The 24,472-nt window shown below is 38.5% G+C and overlaps 1 protein-coding gene across 1 annotated transcript in view; it reads left to right on the top strand.

Moving 5' to 3' along the window:
- Positions 1 to 24,472, top strand: part of Slc9a9 (solute carrier family 9 member A9) — a 631,054-nt gene that overhangs the window by 360,044 nt on the left and 246,538 nt on the right. Inside the window, exon 10 of the mRNA XM_004663627.3 lies at positions 24,081 to 24,194. Coding sequence (XP_004663684.1) covers positions 24,081 to 24,194 — 114 coding nt within the window. The remainder of the gene's footprint in view (positions 1 to 24,080; positions 24,195 to 24,472) is intronic.

Raw genomic sequence — 24,472 nt, 5'->3', positions numbered from 1 at the left:
GAAGGAGACAAACCATATTCCAACCATAGCACTACCTTGTGGAATTACAGTAATGACCAAATTAGGTATACTGTGTAGAGTATTAAAAAAGGGCTTAGCACATAGAAAATTTTAATTGCGTGCCTTGGTTCAGATTGTTAGATTACCACACACTGCATAAATGAACAATTATTACAAATTTAGAGGCTAGGAAATGGAAGCCTAAGGTACTAGCAGGTTTATTGTCAATAAAACCCTTTTCCTGATTGGCAGACAGCTGCCTTCTTGCTGTGTTCTCACATAGTACATCACACACAGAGAGCAAGAGTATCTTTATGTCTGTTCTTTTTTTTTTTTTTTTTTTTTTTTTGTATTATTATCTGCATTTCTTTTTTTTTTTTTTTTTTATTTTATTTTATTTATTTTTTTTTAAATTTAATTTATTAGTTTTCTTTTCAGTAAATACAGGCAGTTTGGTACCATTATTTAGGCTCATCTGTGATCTACCCCCTCCCATTAGACCCTCCTTATTATTGAAAATGGGTCGTGCATTGTGGAGTTAGCCCCCAGTTATTAGTATGATAAATGTCTCTGAAAATCATGACCCAACATGTAACTCTGACATTCTTTCCGCCCCCTCTTCCGCAAGATTTCCCTGAGCCATGTTGGGTTCATTTTTGGTCTGCTTCAGTGCTGAGGTGTTGGGGGCCTCTGAGGCTCTGGCTCTCTGATTTGGTAGGAGTTGATTTTTCTCTGCATTGATCTCCTTCCCCTTTGTGCTGGTATCCAGTTCATAGGAAAACATCACCCTTGCTTATTTCGCCAGTTGTCCTTAGTTTCAGTTGGGCCCCTTCTGAGGTATGTTGGGGCAGCTCTCTTCTTAGGATCTGCATCTATCTGGAAAAGAGAAGCAGATTCTCCAACGGAGAGTAAGTTAGCACCCAGAAAATTGAGATAACACTTACTTTTTTGATAGACAGTTTGATAGGTGTAGGCCCTCTTATACCCCGTGATTGATGGTAGCTTGATATTGTAGAGTGGGCTTGTGTTTGGGTATGGTTCTGACTTGTTTCCCAGCTCCAGCTAAGGGTCTAGTACCACTAAGTGGATCAGTTAGCCAAATCAAGAGCAATTGATTCCTCACCATGGCTGTGTACCACTATTGCACTTGTGTGGGTATCACATCCAGTTAATTGTTGCTACTTAGGTTAAACAATGTGTTGCTTGGACAGATCTTGGTCACTTCCCCCAGTCGCCTATGTAGCGCCTTCTGGCACTAGACACGCTGACTGTCTGGGGACTGACTCTCTCCTGGCTTCCAGCCATGTCATTCCATTTTACGCGTCAGCTGCGTATGGAGTCTTCAGCAATAGGGTCTTACCACTGGCCTTTGGTGGGTCATCAATTACTCTGACAGAAGTCTGTCATTGTTTTGGGAAACCTTGTAGGTTTCTCTGATCAAAAGCTCATTGTGGATTGTAGGCCCAAGCTGGAAGTGGGGGTTACAGGTCAGTGTCCCCTAAGAAATTGAGGAAAAAGATAACTAATATACCAGAGTTAGAGAGGAGAGAGATAGAGGAGAGAGGGGGAGAGGGAGGGAAGGAAGATGTAGGAGATTTAGGTCAGTCTTGATCCTACCCTCTCCAGTGTCTTGTGGTTCAGGTGTTTCCTGTAAGGGACTAGTGAAGGTTCAGTCATTTGGTCTGTCTTTTAGGAAGTAGAATTTTATGGTACCATTGCCGTTTGGGTCCGGATTACTATTTTCCACCCTTTGATTCCCTCCCCGCCCTATGTCTGTTCTTATAAGGAAACTAAACTCATCATGGGCTCCTCACACTCATGTCCTCACGCATGTCCAACTACACACCCCTACCAAAACAAAATTACATTGGGAACTAGCAGTTCAACCTAGGAATCTGAGAGGGACTCAAGCATTTGGTCCATAGTTACATCAATAATTGTGATAGTGGAATGTCCTTAGACCTCTTTTCTATCTGCATTAACATTCTAATGATTTTGTTAGAATAATGAATTAAATATATATTTCTAGTCCAGATTCCCAATCTATAGTCTTACATATTCATATATCTACTAAATATGTGTGTGCAAATATCTAATAAGCATGTAAAACCTAATACATCTCAAATTGACTCCCTAACTACTTACACAAAAGCCATGCAGGCATTAACTTCATTAGGAGCAATCATTTTGGCTTATTTCTTGATTTCTTTTCTCTCTTATACCCTAACTTTGGTCTCATGTCAAGTCTCTCTCTCTCTTTCTGTCCCTCTCTTTAGTGACCTGCTCACTTGGAGGACAGTTTTATGGTACTGCTTAAAACTAATCATTGGTAAACCTATGACTAGCTAATTACTTCTCAGTATAGTTTCAAAACATTTTTTAAAAAACATAAAAATATTAATATTTTATGAATACATTTTTCTAGATAAAAATATAAAAGGATCAAAAGGGGTAAACCAGGGGCTATGTCAACAGTAATATTGTATTTTAAGAGTATTTTATACAGTGCTTGGTTAATTATCATTAATTTTATCAAAGAAACAAAAAAAGCTGCATGCCCAATTTGCTTGATGCAGCTAATTAAATTAATTGAAGTTAAACATTTATATACCTTAATGTTTATGTTTTAAAAACTATAAAAGATTTAAATTTAATGACTTAAGGTACCAGTGTAAGAGGTTAGAAAAAGGCAACCAAAAACAAGTCTAAAAAATGCAGAATTAAGCAAGAAAATGAAAATAAAAGAAGAAATTAAAGATAAAACTGCAATAGAGAAGATGAACAGGGTCAACATTGTCTCTTTGACAGGACCAATAAAATAGACAATTCTGGTAAGGCAAGAACAAACAATTTTATAAAGAAAAGGAGGGTATGACCATATGTGCTGTGAAGATTAAAAAGCATGTATAAATTATGTAAATAAATTTGATATATCACATAAAACGGATAATTTCCTAGAAATACATAACATCAAATATATAAAAAGGAAGAAAGAAAAATGAACTAGACTTGTTCTAATAAATTGAATCAGTAGCTAAAAAATTTATTCACCGAAAACACAAAGCCCACATTGTCTTATAGATGAGTTCTACTTAACTTTTAATTTAAAAAATCTTTTGTGCATATCATGACCCAACATGTGGCTCTGACATTCTTTCCGCCCCCTCTTCCGCAAAATTTCCCTGAGCCATGTTGGGTTCATTTTTGGTCTGCTTCAGTGCTGAGGTGTTGGGGGCCTCTGAGGCTCTGGCTCTCTGAGTTGGTAGGAGTTGATTTTTCTCTGTGTTAGTCTCCTTCCCCCTTATGCTGGTATCCGGTTCATCAGGAAAACAGCACCCTTGCTTGTTTCGCCAATTTTCCTTAGTTTCAGTCGGGGCCCTTTTGAGGTATGATGAGGTGGCTCTCTCCTTAGGATCTACATCTATCTGAAAAAGAGAAGCCGATTCTCCAATGGAGAGTGAGTTAGCAGCAGGACCCATAACCGTGGACTAACTCCACAATGCAGGACCCATATACCTCAACAAGGAGGGGCCAAAGGGGAGGAGGTAGGTCACAGATGAGCCTAATAATGGTACCAAACTGACTGTATTTGCTGAATACAAAACTAATTAATAAAAAATTTTTTAAAAATCTTTTGTGAGAAAAAACACAGAAGGAATGCACCAAAAATCATGATCATCCAAGCCTGTCACTGTCAGTAATGAGAATGAAACATGTACGTCAGCCTCACAAACGTAGATGTGAAGGTTCTGAACAAAGTATTAGCAAGTCAGAGTCATTAACATTTTCAAAGGTACATTACAACTGCTTTGGGCTTGTCTCAGGGTTAGACTACCCTTATTTTAAAAATCATACATATTTTATCAGATGAAGAGAAACATCTTACTTTAGTACACTTAGTAAAAGTATTGATTAGGAAAGTATTAACTAGTTAATTATAAAAATTCTTGGCAAAGTATAAAAGGGAATAGTTTTCTGTATCTGATAAAAAATATTAGTTAAGAACTATAGACAATATCGTACATGGTAGAAAAGCTTTAGACATAATTCTTTTATATAGTTTATTTAGGTGTGGCCCCTTTTGTGTGTGTTTTATTGTTTTCTATCTTTTCAATTTAAACAGTGAACATTCTGGCTATAAATTGATTGATACTTGTCACATGATTCCCATAATGTAAATTTCAAGAAGCAACTTTGCTCAGGTCATGCTTTATGTCCTATAAATTTTTATTATATATTCCTAAATTTCCATGTGAAGAGATTATGCAAACTTTCACCACTAAGGAGTTCCTGGGAATCCTCCTTTTATTCATTTTATTTATTCAACAAATGTTTACTGAGCTTCATTTCTTGCTAAGCTTTACTCTTTTTGTTGAGATTTCAGAATGATTTATTAGTAGGTGAGATTTGGGGCATTCATATTCTAAGAATAAAAGGTACAAGGGATGAGCTCTCTTTTCAAGGAGGAGTATATTTTACAAACAAACAACAACAAACAAGAACAATCCAGATGTGGTACATTCTTATCATCCTAGTTTATGGGAGGATGCAACAGGAGGATTGAGAACTCTAGGCTAGCCAGATTACTTAATGAGATCCTATTTCCCATTATAGAGAGGCCAAGGCTACAAATCAAGCCCTAAGCTCTACCTGAGCTGAACAAGGGGTCTGCTTTATGGATGAGGTTTAAATTCAGCACTTCTGATGTGAAAGTAATGTGAGCATCTCTTCTACAGGGGAGAGTAATAGTACTGCTAATGGCTGTTGATCAGCCACTAAAACTTTAACAGGAATGAAGGTTAGTGCTTACAAGGCAGTGAAGTAGTGTCCGCTGCTGGTTCCTTGTTCCCAGTACAAACCTGGGGAGAACCCTAAACTGAGAGCTGAGCAGGTGGCAAACCTGTGAGCATGCTCAGAGAGGCAGGCCATTTGGAAGTGACCTGGAGGGAGGATGCAGCAGCCAGAGCAGAAACGTCCCTTTGCGGAGGGGGGGCGGGGGTAAGGGGATGTTTGTATCCAAACTCAGCCACAGCCCAAGGCCTCAGACTGCTGTCAGTAGGATGACATCATCAGGATGATGAAAGTTGGACTAAAGAGATGGCCTCTACAGGGGTTGTCATTCTAAGAATTTAAAGAGGAATCCTCACAGAGTTGCTCAGTCTCGGGTCAGAAAGTGATGGAAGTGGCAGTTTATCGGCTCTGGCCAGAGTCACGGAAAGGACGCCGGCGTGTGCACAGGCTTCTTTCCATATGCGTTGCCGGGTGAGCGGCGCCCCAGGAAATCATAGCTTCACTGGCCCAGTGAGAGAGCTGTGCAGTGAACTGTTAGATGATGACCAATGAACGCTACATGTGAAAACACAAAGCAAATCGTACCGGACAGATCAAGAATTCAGAATAGGCATGCGTACACTTATGGAGGTCTATGAAGCAGGTAAAAAAAATACCAGAAAAAAACAATGCAAATATTAGATGTTCTTAAAAGTTGAACCAGATCAAAACCAGACACTCAGAGCCTAGGTGCTTTGAGCCAATATATGATTGGAACTAGTCAATTAAAGGAAAAGTCACTTAATCAAGAGATCGTTAAAAATTAAATCTGATATTTAATTTTTATAAATAAAATAAAGTAATATTTGTCAATCTTTTGATTAAATGGTGTGTCAGTATTTCTGGTCCCCTATGACATAACACCTGAGTAAACCAAGTTGTAAGAAAGGAAAGTTTCTTTGGTTTACATTTCTATATAACCACTTGACTTCCTGGAAGGAGCAGTAGGCAAGTTCACTTCATGGCAGCTGGGAGGCAAAAAGCAGGGAGAGGATGACATGGACCCCAATACCTTCTTTGAGGACATACCCAATGACTTCCCCCTTTCCCCATAACCTCCCAATATCATTCTAGGCTGGGTGCCACACCTTTACAGAATAGGCCTTTGGGGACATTTCAGGTGTAAGCAACAAGTAAAAGGCATTGCTGTTTCTTTATGTGCCTCTCTTTTAGATATTAAATTTCTAGGTTGTCTTTCTTGCACAGAGCACACCCAAAATATATTGACCAGAATGTGTAGCTTCTATTTCTCTGTCTTTAGTTCTGCGCCCAAAGCTATACACTGGCAAAGCAATGTAAATTAAGAATTCACCTTCTACATTTAAATATGCATTTTGCAACATTTTATGGTTGTCATACTCACTACTGATTTAGTAGCATCTTCTTATTTTTCTTTTTAAAAATATTTTATTTATTTGAAAGAGGGAGAGAGAGAAAGAGGCAAATAGAGAGAGAAAATGGGTATTACAGGGCCTCCAGCCACCTGTGCATCTGGATCTCATGGGTATTGGGAAATTGAACCTGGACCCTTAGGCTTCACAAACACTATAACCACTAAGCCATTTCTCCAGCCCACTAAAGCATTTTGTAAGCAGCTTAATTTTATCAGCTCTTTCTACATGCTGAATTTGGTTCTTTAAAAATCAACATTCTTACTTACTCACATTTAACAAATTGAGATAGTTAAGTACACAATTATAATTACCAATTTATAGCAAAAATATGTAAAATTTTAGAATAAGTGTAAATGACTCTTTGAAAATATTTATTTATTTATTTGTATGTGTGTATGTGGGGCAGAAGTTCATGAGTTATGTGGCAGTCATAGGACAATTTTAAGGCATCTGTGTTCCACCTTCTTTAAGATAGGATTTCTTGTTGTTGTAACCAAATTAACAGACTAGCTTTGAATTCTCCTGGGTTCCCCTCCTTTTGTCACCAGGATGTTGGGATCACGGATGTATATGCTACTTAGCTTTACATGGAGGCTAGGGGTTGAACCCAGCAGGTTTTACAAGCAAGTAAATGCCTTTAAATGTTGAGTCATCTTCCTAGCCCAAATGATTCCTGTTAAAAGTAATATTTCTGGGCTGAAGAGATGGCATAATGGCTAGGTCACTTGCCTGTGAAGCCTAAGGACCAGGTTCAATTCCCCAGGACCCACATAAACCAGATGCACATGTGCCTGGAGTTTGTTTACAGTGGCTCTAGGCACTGGTACACCCATTCTCTCTCTCTCTCTCTCTCTCTCTCTCTCTCTCTCTCTCTCTCTCTCTCTCCCTCTCTCTCTCTTTCTCTCTCACTCTCTCTCTCTCTCTCTCCTTGCCTCTCTCTTTCTCTCTCAAATAAATAAATTAATTTTTAAAAAAAGAGCAACATTTCTTTAGTAAGAGCGTATCACTTCGTCACCCTAGAGAGGAACCTACTGGTCTTCAGCGCTGGTCCTGCAGTGTGGTTTACAGAGCAGTGGAGGGTTACTACAGAGTGGAGACTTGGCTGACAGCTTCTAGTGCAGTTCTATAGCAGAATCTTTCCTGAACATATGTAAGTGGTATGCTTTGCATAAAAACTTGAAACTCATCATGAATATACATAGAGACAAAAGAACTTCCTGAGGGATCGTTTGAGGGCAACTCTGATGTACTTAAACCTAAAAATAAAATTGGCCATCCAGCTTACAAAATAAGTCAAAGGCAAACCTCTCATTCAGGGTTGATTTATTGAATCTGCAAGGTCTTAATGCAGAAATATAACTGCCTTTCTTGGAAGCAAAGACAAAATTTTCCTATACTGCAATAACTCACATTTTTTTTTCATTTCACCTACATTATCAAGGGTTGGTACCTTTAATACTAGAGGTTCTATGGAGGAGAGCTTTCTGAATTCTGCTGGGAAGCAAAGCTCAACGAGGTCAGTCAGTACAAAATAAGACTCTTCTGGGCTTCAGTATGAGCACTGATGATCTTCCTTCACTATACTTTAACTATGTATGACAAAGAACAACTCAAGCACATTTAATTTTCACCAACTATTGATTTATTGGTATCAATGCTATCATACAGATCATTGAGAGTATCTCTCAAGTTGAGTAGCATTATCCAAATGTCACATTTTTTATCTTTCATTTTCATTGATTTCTCTGATTTATAAAGCTCTTTCACACTGTATGGTTTCTCACCATGGCCAGAAGAATCAATGTTCTGTGCTATGCTTCAAGCCTTCTATTGAGCGGCTTTCTATATAGTCTATTCCACCAGAGTTAGAAAAATTGTGCTCAAAATCTTCTGCACAGTAACCACGAATTTTCCTCCCTTGAAAAGGCCTCCTTCAGCCAAATTCCTCATCTATAACCACTTAGAGAACAAAAATTAAGACTTGTAGTATCACTATTTCCATTTATTGTAAAGTGAAATGTCATATAAATTTATTAGACAAAATCATGTTGAAAGACCCAAAGAAAACACCTGTGCCTCTTTACTTCTGGACTATGAAATATCTATCTCCATATCTTTCCTAAAAGATGACTTCAAAACAAAAGCTTAACATAGGGGCTAGAGAGATGGCTTAGTAGTTAAGGCATTTGACTACAAATCCAAAGGACCCAGGTTCATTTCTCCAGGACCCACATAAGCCAGATGCACAAAGGCGGCACATGTGTCTGGAGTTTGTTTGCACTGGCTAAAGGCCCTATAGCACCCATTTTCATTCTCTCTCTCTCAAAATAAATAAAAGTAAAAATATTTAAAAATTTAAAGTTTAGCAGGCTTTGGTCCAAGTTAAACTGATAGTAAATCAGCTTAATTAGCATTTATATTCTTTTCCTTCAAAAAGAAAGGCTAGGTAAAGGAAGGTGAAAGAACATTTCTGTAAAGTTCTGGTTCCTGATTCTTGATGTACTATTTGTGAGTGTCTAAAATTATCTGATTTAGAAAGCTTACCAATGGAATTTGAATATGACAAGCGCATTAGCATAAGTGAGTGTTTATTAGGAATAACATAAAGCAAATAAGTACTTGAAATCTTCAAATTGATTGTACAAGTGCCATTTCAGATATATGTTGCAACATCTCACTGTGGAGCACTGCAGGCAAAGCTATATAAAGGAAGATTGGTTCCATTCCAGTGTCTCATGGTGGTCCTGACAATCTCATGCATTTCTTTGCGAAATAGTCAATCATGAAACAACACTGAAAAATGTCATCAATTATTGACATTTCATTTTGCAACATTTTAATCAAGGAAGTGGATTATGTGGAGATACCAAATCTACTTTGTGATGTCTGTGATGAAAATTGTGTTTGTTGCCTGCAGATCACATGATACTCTTAGATGGTAGAACAGTGTGTCCTCAGCCCTGACCTGAGTGCCTGTCAGAAGACTGACAAAAGCTGGTATATTGGCTTAAAAGTGATACTATTAAAAACCTTCCTCTTTATTTCTACATTATTATTGGCTACACGTTTGTATCCTATTCCCCAAATTTGTATGTTGGAATTGGAATCCCCAATATGCTTGGTATTTTCAGGTGGAACATTTAGGAGATGCTTGGCCCCATTTTCATGATGTGGAAAAGAGATATGATAAAACTTGCTTCCCCTCTTTCACTGTTCTCCACCCTGCGTGTATATTATGAGAAGACAACCACCTACAAACTTGGATGTGTGTTCTCACGAGACAACTACAGTTGCAGGCCCCTTGACCTCACACGTCTAAGCTTCTAGAATTGACAGAAATAAGAATTCACTGTTGGGACCACCCAGCATGTAATACGCTTACAAGAGAAGTCTGAACTGATGGAGGCACGATTCTTCAGCATACTCCCACTCAAGGGTTGACCACAGGCCAGTGAGAAGCATGAAAGAATAAACAAGTTATGTCTAACATCTAGAGAGAATCTTGACGGAAATTATAGACTTTGAGTAACAATGATATCTCAAAGTAGGTCATCTCTCTTTTAAATAAATAAAATATTTTGAAAAGAAATAAATGACACACAAGGTGAATAAGAAGCAACAAAATAACAACATGAAATTAAAAAGTTAAGGAAACGAGAATAGCAACATTAAAAAAATTGACAATAGTTGAAATTTTCATACCAGTGTCTATGTTTCTCTTGGCTTATTAAGAGACTTTTTAAAGCATAATTTAATATCTGCACAAAAAAATATATTGTTTTAACTCAGTAATTTTCTTTACCCAGTGTTTATTAGGAAAAAAATACAGAAAAACTAATTACCTTATTCTACCTTTATTTTTTATAAGGGCCAAGACTATTAGGTTTGCTGAAAATATTCTCCTCCCTCTCTCTCTCTCTCTCTTTATTTTTATTTTGGGGGGGGGGGGGGGTTGAGGTTGGCCGTCACTCTAGCCCAGGCTGCAATCCTCCTACCTCTGTCTCTCAAGTGCTGGGATTAAGGATGTGTACCACCATGCCCAGCTCTGCAAAAATTCTTAAGAATTCTTATTCAGATGGATTCTTGTTTCCTTAGTACCTCCCTGGCCTTGCAGACATTCAATACTCCAGGCCTAGATGACAACCACTGCCCCAGCATAGTGTTTGCTGAAGGTGAAGAAGATGGTGGAGTGAAAGGTAGAAGTTGCTGCCACACTGTGAAATGGCAACTGTTTTGACAAGAATCCTCTCTGTGTCAGAGCCAAGCAAGATAAAGGGAAATTATACCATACAGTTTCTGTGAGCCAAAGAAGAAGTGGTTGAAAGTAATAAAGACATAAATGTCATCTGAGCATAAGGAAGTGTCTTATATCAGATATATATATATCTGATAGAAAAAGGAAAGTCATTTGCTTCCCTGGGCAGTCATGAGGTTTCTGCCTCAGGCAGTGTTTAGGTATAAGCTGGGTAGTTGCTGACTGGGGTATAGGAACAATCAAGACCTGGGTGGGTGTCTGTACTGTGTACAAGATTGACTCTACCCTTGAAATCTCATAATCCCAAAAGTCTGCATTTGTGTGTGTACTTCCAGTCATCAAAAGAAATCTAAGGCCAAGCTTATTTAGGGGTCAGTATTTCTGATCCACATCACCAGAATACACACTTTGTAAAATTGCAGACTTAAGAAGCTACTCTTACTGGTTAATACGACTTTATAGAACCCTCTACTTTTACTTTAATAGCAACAAAAATGAAAAGTCAAAAGCAGAAAACCTCCAGAAATAAGAATTCCATTATCAGTATTTGCTGGCTAAAGTACTTTAGCAAATTTGAAGAAAATAGCCTTCCCCTGGAGTCATAAGCTTGAGGGTTTCAAGGAAATCTGGCCATAGTATTTGTTTGGTGTTTATTCAGTTTAATGAAGCTCAATTCCTTGCAGCTGTAAGTACATTTATTTCCAATATTAACTTTACTTATTTAACGATGCCTATTCATCTTCCTAAAATGTGTTTTGTTGTGTTTTCATAGGCAATGCTTTTGAAATTTTCATGGTTTCTAAAAGTAAAATTAGCCTGATACAAGCCACTGTAAAGGATGAGAGAGATTGGAGTGCATAGGAGATTCAAAATTCCTCAACCAAAGAAATATATGTAAGCACATAATAGGTATACTTTCTTAACCACTGAGATAATAACTTGGAGAATCTGGTCCTGGGTTGGGAATGATATGGTAGTTTGAATAATTTGTTCCCCCATAGACTCATGTGCTTTGAATGCTTGGCCCCCAGCTGATAGCAATTTGAGAGGTGCAGCTTGACTGGAGACGCTGTGTTGTTGGGGGTGGGCTTAGGGGTGTTATAGCCAGCAACCCCTTGCCAGAGCTCAGATCACTCTCTTGTTGCTTTCTGCCAGCTGATGTGGCAAGAAGCGATGTACAGCCTCTGCTCTTCCATTCTTTCTTGCCATGCTGAAACCTTCCCTTGTAACTATAAGCCAAAATAAATCCTTTCCCCTTACCAGCTACTTCTGGGGGATTAGTTTGTCCAAGCAACATAAAGGTAACTACAAGAAGCCACCTCTAGCAAGAACATTCAAACTAGATGAGGTTTATCTCATGTTAGGCACATAAGTGATCTAAATGTATAACACATATAGAGTTATATCTAGTCATTTTCATGTTATTCTCAACCTAGCTTCATAAAGTGTGGGTTGCCCTCCATACAAGGTCACATGGGTTGCCCTCCATACAAGGTCACATAACTGAATTTGGGGATCACAAAAATGGCAAAGGTATATGGTTTCTGAGCATGCAGCAACCAAAAATTAATTGAAAATGAAATGAACACAGAATAGATCTGAGGTGTTTCTGGAAATGCTCACCTCTGTGGTATCATGTGACTTCACTGCAGTTCTGAACATTCAGCACTTGTGTATGCCATCACACCACACAACCCTATAAACACTGCCTAAAATGCTTCAGCTCAGATTTTAAGACCATTGTATGTTATGAACTGTGGTGTTTTTGGCAAACATACAAAGTTCTGTTCTTATAGAAGCATAGTGGTGTAATCAGGAAAAGCAAGCAATACCAATATTCTTCAACATGTATCAAATTAGTGTATCTTTGAATTGTATTATGTTACAATGCTTAATTTTAAAAGTTGTTATTGGAGTTGCTGCCTTGTTTTATATTTAAAGAAAAAAATGTTACAGGGCTGGAGAGATGGCTTAGCAGTTAAGTGCTTGTCTGCAAAGCCTAAGGACCCTGGTTCGAGGCTCAATTACCCAGTACCCACATAAGCCAGATGCACAAGGTGGTGCATGCATCTGGAGTTCATTTGCAGTGGCTGGAGGCCCTGATGCACCCTTTCTCTCTCTCTCTCTCTCCCTCTCTCTCTCTCTCTCCCTGTCACTATCAAATAAATAAATAAAATATTTTTAAAAAGTGAAAAAAATGTTCCATGAATTTTAGGTTGGAGTTGGGATAGAATTTACAATTTCTGAGCCCCAACCAACCACTGCCATTTTGTACTATGTGTTTATGCAAAGCAACATTTTCAGTCTTGATGATTATGACATCAAAATGCTGAGCAACTCTGAAAAATGTTGAAGATGTGCTATGTCCTGAAGCATCAAACATTCAACCAGGACTTAATCTTTGATTGTAAAATAAACAAGCACACACATCTCATTAGTGTGTAATTTAGCTTTTGTCTTAAATAAATGTATACATAATCAAATATATGTACCCCAAAGAATTGTCTTATAATAAACTTCTTTATGAATTATAATCAGGAAATGCTTGATTTGTATACCTATTTTATATACCTATATACCCAGGTTTGAGCAAAACTTTGTTAAATAAAAAGGACCTGGTTGGAAAAAGTTTCAGAAACTATAACAAGGCAGTGAATGTCTCTAGGGGACAAATGGTCAGGAAGGAGCCTTTCAGTGGGAGATTACTCCTAAAACTAGCAAGATCTTATCTTTTACTTACTTGATGTTAGAAGGTAGGAGAGTAGGGTATTAGCTTGGATGGGTAGGTGGTAACAGATGTTTGGGAGAGACATGTATCTCCTGTGTCAAGCACCCCTTTTCAGTCAGTTAGCTTCCACTAATTGAGCGAAGGAAGTTGACATTTTGGACAAATTTGATTTCTTCATTTAAAACTTGTATGGCCAAAATCTCATGTATCTTTCTTTCCAGCCCCGGAGTTATTCCAATGGACAAACACAATGTAAATGTAAAAATAGGTTTCTGGAACTCTGAAGTTTTCCAATGCTCCTATGAACAAACATCTTGTTCTCAGAAACCAGGACTTTCTCAGGGAAGCTAGCTACCCTTGCAGATGTGATGCAAGCCTTCTCAGTACAGCGTTGCACTTAAGCACACGTGCTTGTGATGTCACTGAAGATCCCCACTGTCCAATGGAAATAGCAGCACCAAGTCATGCGGTGGGAGAGTGTCTTTATAAATAATTTTTAAAATGTAAGTAAAAATCTTTAACACATTTCCTAGCACAGTTTAGTTTCTGAGAACCCTGGAGCTCCTTTAGCACATCATTGTTTAGAAGTGACATATGGGTATTTCTCCAATGCACTAGGATTAGAAGGATCTCCATGCATTGTGTTTTATCCATGTGTACCATTGAATCTTCATCTTTACGAGGAAGGCCTCCTTCCATGGCAAAAAACATATGGTAGGAGGGAGAGAGAGTAAAGAAGAAAAGTTCATAAAATCCCAGTGGTGACGATGTGTCATATTTATAAATTCCACAATGCAAGAATAAAATTTATTTACTTTGGGCTGGAGAGATGGCTTAGCAGTTAAACTAAGGAATCCAGTTCGAGGCTCAACTCCCCAGGACCCACGTTAGCCAGATGCACAAGGGGGCGCACACGTCTGGAGTTCTTCTGCAGTGACTGGAGGCCCTGGCGCGCCTATTCTCTCTCTCTATATATATATGTATATATGTCTCTTTCTCTCTGTATGTTGTTCTCAAATAAATAAAACAAATAAACAAAAAAATTTTTAAAAATTATTTACTTATACCACATTTTGTTCAAAGTAGTATACATAACACTCAATAGTATATACAAATAAATTCTAAGAAGTTTGCTACGGAAAGCTCTCAGTGATGAAGAATGACAAATTTTCTAAATAAAATAAAACAGAAAATACAAAATAAATCCTATGATAAAATTTTAGAGGAAATAAAATAGAATTTTTTATTCTTCATTCCATTTTTATCACAGTGCTGTAGATTCTTTAGCATCCTGGTTAGAATAAATTTCAGGGCCTTTGTTGGATATGTACATGACAATCACTAGATTGTGCTAACTTGTCTTGAGCATGAGTTATATTGGGGAATTCTTGTGAACTTAATTAGTAGTACTTAACCAGACTATACTAAACTGTTCTAAAATTTCTTCACATAAATCATGATAATGTATAAAATGTCATTCTTTGGTGCTAATAGGAAAAACTGTCAGAATTGGTGATTAATATGTTTTATAAAATACATATAACTTTTTACATTCACAATAAGTATAGTAAATAACTAAAAGTAAAGTTAAGAATTATATGAAATAATTGTTCTTAGAACATGGCTTGCTGACCAAATTAAAGTTGCTTAATTAACATGTGAATGCTTGTCATGAACTTTCAGAATTTTTAAGAGTAGAATGCTCTCTTATAGTTTTAAAATTTCTCCACTCTTGTTTAAACTATTAATTTGCTTAACTTCCTCCCCCTAGAAGGAAATCTTTGCTAAGCAGATTACTTTTAAATTGGGTCAAATCCAAGTGTTTTCATGCCATGAATTCTTGGAAACAAAATAAGTGCTGCTTATTATACTGATTCATAAAACGTTTAGTCAAGTTATTTTTTTCCTGACCCTGACGGGAACAAAATGGATTAGAGGTTACTTACTTTGAACTGAGTTGACTAGCTTGAGATTTGGTGTTCTTGTTGTCAATCTTACTGATTTGGGGTGAAAGTTTTTTAATTTTTGCCAAAATTGACCAATAGTTCTATTTATTCAGTGACTGACTAACTGAGGCCAGACATAGACAAGTAACCACATGTGTGCACATGGGGACATGTGTACATGTGGGGACATGTGTTTGCACATGTGAGGACATGTGTGCACGTGGGGATATGTGTGCATGTGGGGACATAGTGGGCATGTGGCGACATGTGTGCGTGTTGGGACATGTGCGTACGTGGGGACATGTGCACATGTGGGGACATGTTTGTGCATGCAGGGACATGTGTGTGCATGTGGGGACATGTGTGAACATGTGGGGACGTGTGTGCATGTGGGGACATGTGTGCACATGTGGGGACATGTGTGCATGTGGGGACATGTGTGCATGTTGGGACATGTGTGTGTGGGGGGACATGTGTGCACACAGGAGCACATGGCGGCTAGAGGACAGCCTGCATTGTCATCCCACAGGAAGCCATCTACCGCTTACTGTATACACTGTATTTTTAAGTTTTCATTGGCAGCTTCCCTAATTATAGACAATAAACCATGACAATTCCCTCTCCTACCCTCATTCTCCCACTCTCAAGTCCCCCCTCCATCATATCGCTTTCCCCTTTCATTTAGTCTCTTTTTTTATGTCATCATCATTTCTTCTTATTATGAAGGGCTTATGTAGGTAGCATCAGGTCCTCTGAGGTCATGCTACTTTCACTTTTGGTTAGAGAAGCTTCTCTTTTCAGCTGGTAGTGACTACTGGGATGACCCAAAGCCATCCACCATTTCTGAGACCATGTCTCTCACAGCTGGCCAGTGAGTCCCAGGGTTCCTCTTGTCTCTGTCTGCCCTGCACCACCATGCTTGGCTGCTGTTTTGTTTTGGTTCGGTTTTCAATGTGAGTTGTGGAAGTCCTTGACCGAGCTATCTTCCTGACCCCTGTGACAGTTAAGTGTTTTAATATTTTATATTTATTTATTTATTTGAAAGAGAAAGGTGGAGAGAGAGAAAGAGGTAGACAGAGAGAGAATAGGTGCACAAGGGCCTTTAGCTACGACAAATTCCAGACACATGTGCCACCTGTGCATCTGGATTACATGGGTTCTGGGGAGTTGAACCTGGGTCCTTTGGTCTTGCAGATGCCTTAACTACTAAGTCATCCCTTCAACCCTTGAGACAGTTAAATTTTAATAGTTAACTTGGCCTTTTGGAATATTCACAGAAAGTTCTCCTTTTGAAACATTTTTAGGAGGTTTCTGCATATAAAACAAAATTGGATTCACTCATAGATTTTCATTAAGTGCCCAAGAAGAAATAATTACAAAGCTTGTTCATTCAGAGGAATGTTGCTACTTGATATAACTAGACAAAGACGTGCTAATCAGCATGGACACATTGCTGTTAAAGGAACCTGCCTTTTAAAATGCTAGCTGCCATCCACAATTTAAAAGAAGCAAATCTATCATGCTGTCAAAGGTTTTTAAAATTGATAAAAATGAAAGTTGGCAAGACTATGGAGAAAAGGGTGCCCTCTGCAGCAGGAGCGGTGATGCAAATTGGCTCATTCTTCCTGAAGAACAGGCTGGTGGGATGCTTCAAAAGGAAAATTAATTCTCTGACAGAGAAGCCCATGTCAGGAGTTTTCTCCTAAGGAGTATCACCAGAGAGACACACCTGAGCAAAGATTCTCAGGACAGCAATCTTTGTAAAGATGGATGACCTGAAAACAGCCAGGAGTCTAGTAACAGGGCAGTCAGATTTGGTAGGTGGGAAAATATAAGGTATGTCATGTTGTCATTAAGAGTTGGCCAGTGCATTCAGACTTGTAGCCATGGAAAGAGGCCTATTAGATGCCTTTGAGTTCATTGGCATTATCTGTCTTAAACATGATCAGGTACCTAAGGTACATGTGGAGTGTATAGAATGGAGAGAACACTGAGAAAGGTGCTATAATACAGAAAAAGGACCCTTGTGTTGCTATTGTTTATTCTGCTCTGGGAAAAAAAAAATTAAAGAACAAGCTGGGCATTGTGGTGCACACCTTTAGTCCCAACACTTGGGAGGCAGAGGTAGGTGGATTGCTGTGAGTGAATTCCAGGTCAGCCTGAGCTAGAGTGAGACTGTACCTCAAAAAAATAAAAAATAAAAATTAAAGAACATAGTAAAAACAATGGAAATAGAAAGGGTAAGAGTTGCTCCTTATGCTACATAAGCAGAATTTATTGGTTTGTTTCTCCCCAAATTAGCCCACTTGTTCTGAAGTATTTTTCAAAAATCTATCATTTCCCCTGCTATACTATAAAATAGTCATTTCTCTCTGAATTGACATGCATTTTGTGTAATATACTATACAATACAATACAATTGACAGGGGTGCTGGCAGAAATGATTTTTTACCTTGAAAGATTTCCATGCAGGAAGAACTCCAGCTAATGAGGCAGGACTGCAGGTGTCAGGACAACTCTTCTCCAGGAAGCCCCAGAAAAGCTGACTAACCGACAACAAAAACAGGTGTCTGAAAAAATTGACAAGTTTCTAGGAAATCCAGGACTTGAAGGGCAACCTATTAAATAAAATCAGCAAAGAATGTTGTACACAGGAAATAATAAAATTAAGAGGAAAGTAATGAAATAGGAGAGGGATACAATCCTGAAAAAACAATTAATGTGAAGTTATGTCCTTAAAACACTTAAAATTTATCAGGAATTGAAAAGAGGGCTGAAGAGACGGCTTAGCTGTTAAGGCACTTGCTTGCAAAGCCAAAGGACCCAGATTCGATTCCCCAGGACCCATCTAAGCCAGATGCACAAGGGGACACATGCATCTGAAATTTGTTTGCAGTGGCTGGAGGCCCTGGTGTACCCATCCTCTCTATCAACCTGCCTATTTCTGTAATTCTCTCTCAAATAAATAAAAATAACAATAAAAATTGAAAAGATTTATTAAGAATCAAAATGAAAAGACAATATTCCTTATATTGGAGAAAAAGGCATAATGACAGACTCTTCAATACTAAAGATATTGTGAAATGCTAATGAATAGTGAATTCCTTTAAAAAAATAACTTAGTACAATGATACAAAATATAGGCTGACTAATCTTATCTATATCTATTAAAGAATCATATCTAATTTAAAATTGTCCTACAAAGAAAACTGCAGGCCCAGAATTCCTCTAAGCACTTAAGGAAGGTAATAACATCCTATTTTATCTTGCTTTAATAGCTGTAACAACAAATCCTGATAAACACGACACAAGCTATAAATTCAAAAGTTCTTAATATAGATTTATCAAATTAAATTCAGTAGTGTATGGAAAACCATGTAACCTGACCAAGTAGACTCCACTGAGGAAATGCAAGAATTTTTGTCATTTAAAAATCAAATAATTTAACTAACTACATTAAAACAATGACACAAAAATTCAATGTCATCCTAATAATAAAGAAATGTATCTAGTGAAAAACACATTCTTACTTTTATAGTGTCTACTTTAACAGTAAATATGTGAAGGGAATTCTTGTAATTTGTCAGTTTCTTTGAACTGGATAGAGAAACACTATGAGTTTTCCTTTGGGAATAAGACAAAGATGAGCATATTGCCACTGACATTCTGCACTTACACACTATCCTGCAATTACAAACAAAAGCCAAATATCTACAACTGGAAAGGAAAAAAAAAAATACTCTTACTTGTAAACATGATTCTGGAAATCCAAATGAATCAACCAATAAACTGAGAATTGTTACAAAAATTTATCAGAAGTAAAAAAGATTTATTGGACTGGAGAGATTACTCAATGGTTAAATGTGTTTGCAAAGTCTGATGGCCTGGGTTCAATGCCCTAGTACCCACATAAAGCCAATTACACAAAATGGTAAATCTGTCTGGAGTTCATTTGCAATGGCAGGAAATCCTGGTGTACCCATTCTCTCACTCTCTCTCACTCTTTCTCTCTCCCTCTAATAAATAAACAAACAAATATTTAAAGAACAGACTTATTGAGAACAAAATGGAAGATACATTCAAAAATTAGTTATACATGTAAATTTAGCAAAAACTCAGAAAGTGAAGTTGGAAAATTGCTATTTACAATAGCAACAATGTCTCTCATAGCTACAGTAAAGAATACACAAGACTCTTAACACAAAAATTATGAAAGAAAATCAAAATGGTGATAAAAATATTACGATTGTATAGATTTGACACTTCCAACCTGGAAAGACATACAGCTTATCCAAATTTATCTACAAATTCAGGAATTCTCAACTAAAATATCAACAGGTCATTTTGTTCAAACTGATGAGATGATTCTGAAGTTCAAATATCAACAGGGCAGAGGTGAAAATCCAAACATCAATGAAACCAAGCATGGGCAGCAAAGTAAAGCAATTAGTACTGATGGCAGGAGTGGAAGTCAGTTCCTCTACTCTGGAACACTGAAGGTGGGGGTGGGCATCAGTGCCCCTACTCTGGAAAACCTCATGCCACTCTATTGCAATAATTCTAAGCAAAGGAGAACTTAATAGCAGTAAAACTCATCATCTTTCCAAACTGGACAAACCTAAGTATCCTTCAATACCAGTGTGAATATGTATATTGTAGACTATTTTATGATGGAAATGATCTACTATATGCAACATAATTGATGGTGAAGTATATACATTTTCTATTTCCATTCATATAAACCTAAAAATAGAAAAAGCTAATGGGTGGGTAGGAAATGTGGTTTGGAATAGGAACAAGAGTGATGCTGGGCTGCTGAAAAATTCTCTCTCAACTTTCAAATTGTTTATATATGACTTATGCACTTGTCTGGGTGACTAGGTATCAATGAAAAAATTCAAACATACAAGAAAAGGAAAATTCTGGAGAACGCATGGGAACAGGCCATGTCCATTGCATAACAACCCACATTAGTTAAAAATGGCATGGTATTGACACTGAATAGAGAGCTGTGGGAGCCCAGGGCAGACCCGGAGAAGATGCTAAATGTAAAAGGGGATTTTTGTGCTATGTGTATGTACCCAGATACTTACAGTGTGTAGTGTTGGTTTTCAATATTCCAAGCTAATAAATTAAACTAAAATTCTAAGTGAGGGAACTGGGGAAATGGACTAGCGGTTACGGCATTGGCCTGTATAGACGGAGGACTTGGTTTCAATTCCCCAGGCCCCACAAGCCAGATGCACAAGGGGGCACATGTGTCTGGATTTCTTATGTAGTACCTAGAGGCCCTGGTGTGCCTGTCCTCTCTTTCTTTCTATGTGTGTCTTTCTCCCTCATAAATAAATAAAATATTTCTTAAAAATTCTATGTGAGCCAGAGGAAGCAAATCTCTCAAGCAAATATGTAGATCCACAGCCCCCACGTAAAATGTATAGTAAAATCTCCTATAACATGTCAGCTAACAGAAGTAGCTGACTTGATCCATTTACTGTACTCTCTTTAAGAGAACCCTAAATTTAGGGGGGTGATAGTGGGCAAGAGTTATAGACTTTATTATCTGAAAAACAAAAAGAGTCAAAAAGTAACTTTTCCTCTTTAGAGCAGCCAGGGCTCAGCTTTTTGTTTCGGTTTGCTTTCTGCTTTGGGAGAAGTTACTACAGAATGCCCAGGTCTCAGCTGCTCGCACAGGCGTCTCTCACCGGCGATCAAATGGCTGACAGCACAAACCTGGCCACTGTCCTGACTTCTCAACCAGGGAAAAGATGGGGATTTTCACCCCAGTATTTTCTGTAGAGGCCTCATTGAGTTTCTCTGGCTTCAAATGTTCCATGCCTACTTCTGAACCAAATGTACAAGGTAGAGAAATGAGTCGACTTGGAGACTGAAGTTTGAATTCTGTGCTCCCTCTGCAGCTGAACTCCAGAGTTTCTCGGGAGGGGGGTCTGAAAACTGTGGCCCACTATCTAGAGGGAAACTGGAGTGTGGCCACTAAGAAGATGAACAGATTCCTGGTAGCAAAATGACCACTGTAGGGTAAAATGCACTTGAGATGGGAGCAGGGGAAGCCCTATAAATTTACACTTGACTTTTTTTTCCTCAATTTTTATTAACATTTTCCATGATTATAAAAAGTATCCCTCCCCCCACTTTCTCCTTTGAAATTTCAGTTTTCATCATATCCCCTCCCTATCTCAATTAGTCTCTCTTTTATTTTGATGTCATGATCTTTTCCCCCTCTTATGATGGTCTTGTTTAGGCAATATCAGGCACCATGAGGTCATGGATATCCAGGCCATTTTGTAACTAGAGGGAGCACATTATAAGGAGTCCTACCCTTCCTTTGGCTCTTACATTCTTTCTGCCACCTCTTCCACATTACACCCTGAGCCTTGGAAGGTGTGACCGAGATGTTACTCAGTACTCCACTCACTTCTTTCCAGCACTATGATACCTTCTGAGTCTTCCTAAGGTTACTGCCATCTGAAAAGAGAAGATTCTCTACACAAAGTGAGAGTAGCATTAATATAAGGGTATAAATATTAAGAGAAGTGCTTACTGGGCAGTTTGATAAGCATAGTATATACATTGAGCCAGACATCAACAAACATTACATTCCTAGGGCTCATGGCTACCACTGTTGTAGGTTTTCAGTATCAGGGATGTATTCCCTCCCATGGAGTGGGCCTCCAGTCCAATTGGAGGGCAGTTGGTTTCCACCATGACAGACATACCACTATTGCACCCGTTGGCTCATTTGGCCTGGCTGGCCAATTATAAGGCTTGCAGTGTCTACTGTTGAGTATTTTTACTGGTTGTATTTCTTGTTCCCATTGAACTACATGTAGAATGGCTTCTTCCAGCTTTCTGTCAGCTGGTCTACATGGAGGAGGTTATCAGCTCAGTTCCAGCAGGATTTCTCAGTGGCCTTACAGCCCAAGTATGTGGAGTCTTCAGCAATAGGATCTTACCATCTATTCCTGGTGGGAAACCAAGGGCCTCAGCAATGGCCTATAATGTTTTGGGGGCATCAGGGACTTCCCTGGCCAACAACTCACTGGAGGTACAAGAATAGATTAATGGGGGTGAAAAGGCCCAAAGTGAGGTCAGGGGAAGAGATTGAGTAAAGCAAAGGTGGAGGTAGGGCTGATCAAAATCTAAGAGGATACAAATAAATCATATGAAATCCTCCGGTTTGGGACAATGGAACACTCAGGAGCCACAGATTGTTGCTAGAAATTTTTCAGTGCCAGGGATGGGATACCTCCAGTGAGACATTTCTTTATTAATGTTAAAAACCATATAGCTGCTAAAGATTAAAGACTGATCATTTGTACCCATATGTGGAGCATCCATGTGGGACGCTACTTGGAGCCAAGGGCTTTGAGAACAGTCAGGTCATGATGCAGGAGTGCTCCTGAATCAGTGCCCTTGTAAACACAGACAGGAGAGAGATGGGTTCTCTGCGCTATAGGAGGAAAGGGCAAAAGGTGGTTGTCCGAAAGCCAGGAAGCAGACTCTCGCAAGAACTGGGTCAGCTGACCCCCGGAGCTTTGACTTCCCAGCCTCTAGAACTGTAAAACACACTCCCATTGCACAAGCTGTTCCATGTGTGGTCACTTGTTAGGACAGCCCAAGAGAAGTGAGATGATGGCCAAACCTTGCTTTGGGGAAAAGTAAAGACATGAAGTAGAAATGGTTCCTCATCTTCTGTATCCACTCTGCCAGTGTTTTCAATGGTTTCTTGAGTGACAGTGTTTGTTTATATTAGCTGGCCTGGAATGTAAGACTGCTCAGGATAATTGATGGTGGCTGCCGCTGCAGAAAGCCCATCTTGTATAGAAGGAGCTATGTCTTTTCTAATCCCTTCTTTCTGTTACTGGTTTAAATAATGTTTCTGACAAGATTCTGCTTTTCTTTCTGTCAACTGTCAGTGAACAGGTAGTGGGCATTATATGTGAGGCTGTAAATACATTACATGAAAAAATAATGAGCCCTTAAAAAGTCAGGAGCAATGCCTCCAGAGACATTTACCTAACGGTGATTTATGTAGGCCCTGGGAGAGAAGTTTCAGAAACTTCCAAATGGGAAGCCCGGAGCATAAAATAAAGTCTCTTCCAAATCTGCCTTTGTTGTAGCCCCTGGACATAGTTCCATCTTACTTTTAATATGAAAGTTGGAAAACTTAAATTGCTTAGTTAATGATCTAAGAATAATTCTCAGGAGCGCACCTCAGCATAGGGTGTTATTACTTCATTCTTCTGACTCAATTCCGGATGTCTATTGTATTCTTGCTGCAGAAATTGATCCCTGGGATTAATCATCCTCCTCTCACCAGCTAGACATTAAAGACATTTAATGGATGTACTTACATCAGTCAATTTTAATGAGTTTCATTGTCTGGGGTTTGAAATAAACTGATCATGGTAATGTTAAAATATAATTGATGTTCATCTTAGTCCATGTTTCCAAGTTTTCCAAATTTCCCTCTCTTCCCTGCCTGAGGAGACTAATTTAGCTTCAAGATTTTCTTCTGCTTCCTTCTTCTTTCTTTAATCAGAGCCTTGGAACTCTACTGGTTGATGCACAGCAGTAGCTAAATAATCTTCACACTGTTTACTACAGTACAATTAGCTTTAGTTTCTTCAACAGGGAATATTTTGTCATCTTAGTAGGAATTATTCTGTGTAGGGGCCATGCTGGTGAATTCAACCTGGGGGCAGTCTCTGGAAGCCAAGCAGTTGAAAAGACATGGCTATGGCCAAAGTCACTAGCTGGAGAGTCAGTTGACCTGACATGGGAGTGCCCCTCTGAGAGGCTCAGCACAGGTTAACATGGTGGCTTCCATCTGAAATACACTTACAAGAAACAAAATGAACTCAAACCTGAGTCATAATCAATGGATGCTGATTTCTGTTTTGTTCCAGCTGTTTGAATTTATGAACTTCCTGGCCGAGAACGTCATCTTCTGTTACATGGGACTGGCACTGTTCACCTTCCAGAACCATATTTTTAATGCTGTTTTCATACTTGGAGCCTTTGTATCCTTTTAAGTAAAAAAAAAAAAAAAATAGATGGCAACTACTCTAGTCCTCGGGATCTCTAAGAGTCTCAAACCTAAGACATATATAAACTTTCTTGCAGGAGAAGAAAGCATCCTAAGAAAGCGGGGCTTTTAATAAATACTTGTGGTTCAAGAACGGAAGTGGGAAATATGGGGGGAAATAAAGAGGGGAAATCTAAGAAGAATGGTGCTTTTCAAGTATTCCAAATCTGTCTAGCTAAAACTTCCAAATCACTTACATGAAGTGATGTTAAG

Source organism: Jaculus jaculus, chromosome 17 (genome assembly GCF_020740685.1).
Source record: "Jaculus jaculus isolate mJacJac1 chromosome 17, mJacJac1.mat.Y.cur, whole genome shotgun sequence".
NCBI classification, from domain to species: domain Eukaryota; kingdom Metazoa; phylum Chordata; class Mammalia; order Rodentia; family Dipodidae; genus Jaculus; species Jaculus jaculus.
The sequence above is the reverse complement of the archived record's forward strand: the minus strand, read 5'-3'. Positions and strand labels throughout refer to the sequence as shown.